This window comes from Pteropus vampyrus, unplaced genomic scaffold (genome assembly GCF_000151845.1).
Source record: "Pteropus vampyrus isolate Shadow unplaced genomic scaffold, Pvam_2.0 Scaffold47, whole genome shotgun sequence".
Classification (NCBI taxonomy): Eukaryota; Metazoa; Chordata; class Mammalia; order Chiroptera; family Pteropodidae; genus Pteropus; species Pteropus vampyrus.
The window spans coordinates 5,783,422-5,786,913 of NW_011888828.1; the positions used below are offsets into that span (position 1 = coordinate 5,783,422).

At 47.4% G+C, this 3,492-nt stretch overlaps 1 protein-coding gene across 1 annotated transcript in view; it reads right to left on the minus strand.

Moving 5' to 3' along the window:
- Positions 1–3,492, minus strand: part of ARHGAP10 (Rho GTPase activating protein 10) — a 270,546-nt gene that overhangs the window by 5,029 nt on the left and 262,025 nt on the right. The window contains exon 21 of the mRNA XM_011359402.2: positions 626–781. Within this exon, the coding sequence (XP_011357704.1) occupies positions 626–781 (156 nt within the window). The remainder of the gene's footprint in view (positions 1–625; positions 782–3,492) is intronic.

Sequence of the window (3,492 nt, forward strand, 5' to 3'; positions counted from 1 at the left end):
GGGGTCTTCTTTACTTAGACCCCTCACTCCTGCCCCCAAAGCCATCTCAGGCTCAGCTTCTTACCACCTGTCAAAACGTCCTAGGTGTCCTTGTGAGGAAAGAGTATCCTGGGGAAGGACAGAAACCGCTCTGCGAGCCAGATGCAAACTGAAGCCGAGGGAAGTGCCTCGCCTCAGTGGACTGGGTGGGGGAAGCCAATGATGACAGGGGGCTTCAGCACACCACCCCGGAGGAAGGGCCTGCTCAGGGCCAGCACTCCTGGCCTCTGCCCTAACTGGCCATGTAAATTACTGTTTTCAGTGTCCAGCTGACCTTTGTTTTAAAACAAAGCATGTGCTTTATATTCACGTTCAAGAAGTTCTTCCAAAATAGGTAGTTTCATAAATTCATAATCCACACCAAAAAGAGTCGGTTTGAGCAGGTCTCACATGAGGTGGATCTCCCCTGAGAACAGACTTGCTCCTGAACCGAGGCACAGCCCTGAAATGAGGCTGCAACGCTGTCCGGGGGGCCGGATGGACCTGAGCAGCCCTCCCCAGCAGAGAGCGTGGGAACCTGCTCGGCCTGACGCAGCCCCTTCCACGTGCCGCTGCTGTCCTCGACATCGTGTTCCAAGCCACGCACCTTTCAGGGGCCTTGTCCGCTCCAGTGGCAGGAAGAGAGAAGGAGAAAGCTGACGACTTGGGTGAAGACGGTGGGACAGCTGGGTTGCAAATGCTCAGGGTGGTCGGAGACTGCGGGTTAAGCCACTGGACCATCGATGATCGGGTCTGGCTTGGGCTAAAGGTAGAAGTTTGAAGAACATAATTTAATAGTATGAAGGCTCTAGAACACCGAGTATGCAGTACTCCAACCCTCAATAGCTAGGATGATCACTCCCTCATCTCCCAATAGCCAGATCCTCCCAGGTGTGTATCCCCAACAGCCACAGCCCCAAACTAGAGATGCCTTATTGTACTTCTCCAGGTTTGTGGAGAAGATCTGGTCTTGTCCGACATAGCAGCATATCGGTTCACTAATTAGGACACCAGAATCCAACTGCCCGAAATAGCTGCTTGAACTTTTGTGGTATTCATGTTTTCTGTTTATAAGGAAAGACATGGGAACCTGCAGTCAAACTAGTGACCTATAGCTCCAAAAATTCAGCACGTACCCTTTGAATATTTAAAGCTCTTTCATCTGGTCATATATATGTAGCAACTCAGAAATTAAAAAAAAAAAAAAAAAAAATGCCACTGGGAATCAAGATCCTCGTACAGAGGACCAGACTAGCATTTAAAGGAAACAAAGAACAGCAAAAATCTTTGGTGACCTGAACATTCCCTAATATTTGCAAATAAAAAGAAGTTAATGTAAAAAGGTCAGTAAACAGATTCCTGGAGGGGCCTCTAACCATGAAGGGTGAATTCAAAAAGTATGTGTTGATTTGAATTACATTATTCTTCAATTATTTCAGAACTGGAGGCGTGCGACTATGGTTTGTGAAGCTAACTTTTAAAGCACAGTGCGGAAAGCTTCTTGTTTCATTCAATCACGTTTTCAGCACATATGTATTCAATGTCTGCTACACCGAGAAGCAAACGCGCCCTCTTCAGCTAAACCAGTTTCCACGAGCAGCTGCTTCCTGTCCTTCCACATTCCTGAGCATTACCTGTGATTCTTCCTTCTCTAGCAGAACTAACAACACACGCTCTGTCCATTTTTACTTCAAACAGCTTCCAAGACGTTCTTTTCTCTACCTTCTCGGCATTGTCAGGAGACCGTCTCATCCTCACTGCTTCATGCAGTGTTTCCACTGTGGCTTCCCAGCCCATCCACCCAACTCCACCAGCCCAGTCGGCCACGCTCAGCCACCTGCCCAGCCTGCCTCCCCCAGAATGAGTGTGCGCCCCAACCTGCCCTCCAGAGGCTCCCCCGCCCTCAGCGGCCTGGCCAGCTGACCTGCAGCTCTGCTGCCCTGAGTGCCCATCTGAGCTTGGCCTCCTGCTTCTCCTCACCTCTCAGGCTCTCCCCACTCCTCTGCCTTTTCTCATCTGCCCCCCGCCCCAGCTCAGCTCCAGGGCAGCCCGCCTCAGTATTTCCCCTTTGGCCTAAATCATAGACCTTCTCTGAAGATCCATCACACCAATGAACAGGAGGGCAGGTTGGCATGAGCTGTTTTGTGATGGTTTCAGGTATTTCTTTTGCTTTGGGGGCAAGAGCAGGTCTTGAGCTCACTGTGTAGACTTCACATGGCCTGGCAGAGTGCTAAGCACACGAAGACTTCAACCAACATTCAAGTGACAATTCAGATGTTCTAAAGCTAAAACTGGATTTTCTAGACCAGGTATCTGAAATATTATACTACCGACTTGATAGATATTTAGTACACAGAAGGTTTCCTATCCTTTGATCAGAAAAGGGGTGAGGGAACACACTTATAAAGAACATTATTCTTTGAACAACTTATTTTTAATCCCCCTAGCCAGCCATTCATTTAGAAGTCATAAAACCTATTTTACACCCAGCAAAGAAAACCATAAATCTCAAAGTGATCTGTATCACCAGCAGCAAAAGACACTCTACTTTTTATCCGAAAATGAAACTTAAATGGTGTCTGACTAATCAGGAAGAGAGAGGAAGGGATGAGCCCAAGCTCTGACAGAGAATTTAAGACCCCCCGTTAGCCAAACAATTGCCATTTTATCTCCCAGCAATATAGTCGAGGTGCTCGGAGGGTGGTGGTGGTGGAAGATGAGACATTTTACCACACCCCGTCCACTCTGTCCAGTCATGAACAGTCATGCAATTAAAGGATGGCCATCCGTCCGCTGAGGAGGGTGACAGCTACAGGATGAAGATGGAGTAACAATGCGACTCTATGAATAAGGCTCTTTAAAAATACAGATCATAAATTTTATATTGCTATTATCTACTTAATCCCCGCATCTTTCTTTGAAAAGAAGGTGTTTCCGGTTTTTTTATAAAGGGGAAATATCACTTTTGGAAAGTCAAAGAATTGTTGGAACGGCAGGTGCAGATGGTAAGGGCCTGTCCTTTAGCTGGGCTTTCTCCATCCTGTCCCAAAGCAGAACTGAGAATCAGCAATCTTTTTCCAGGGTCAAGTTCCCAACCTTAGCCTTATTTATTTATTTTTTTCCTGTGATCTTTTTCTTGCTGTTCAACATACATGTTACATGATCCAGCACTGACCGATTCACCCGGGATAACCTGTCTGATCTCCCACTTAAGACGTAAATTTCTGTACTTGAGTTCCTGAGTTTTCCCCAAACAATATCTCAGAAGCCTCAGCTAGTACTTCTCCTCTGGATTTCAGAATCCCATATGAGCACAAATACTGCAGGCTGGAAGATTCGTAGCATGGAGGGAAGCACAAGTCTGGAAACTGTCCCTGAAAATGAGGCGTCAGGAGTCCCGTGGAGAACTGGAAGTCCCGGGGAAGAGCAGGCCCACGCAGCACAGCGAAGTCTGGGAAGCAGAACAGAGTAGCT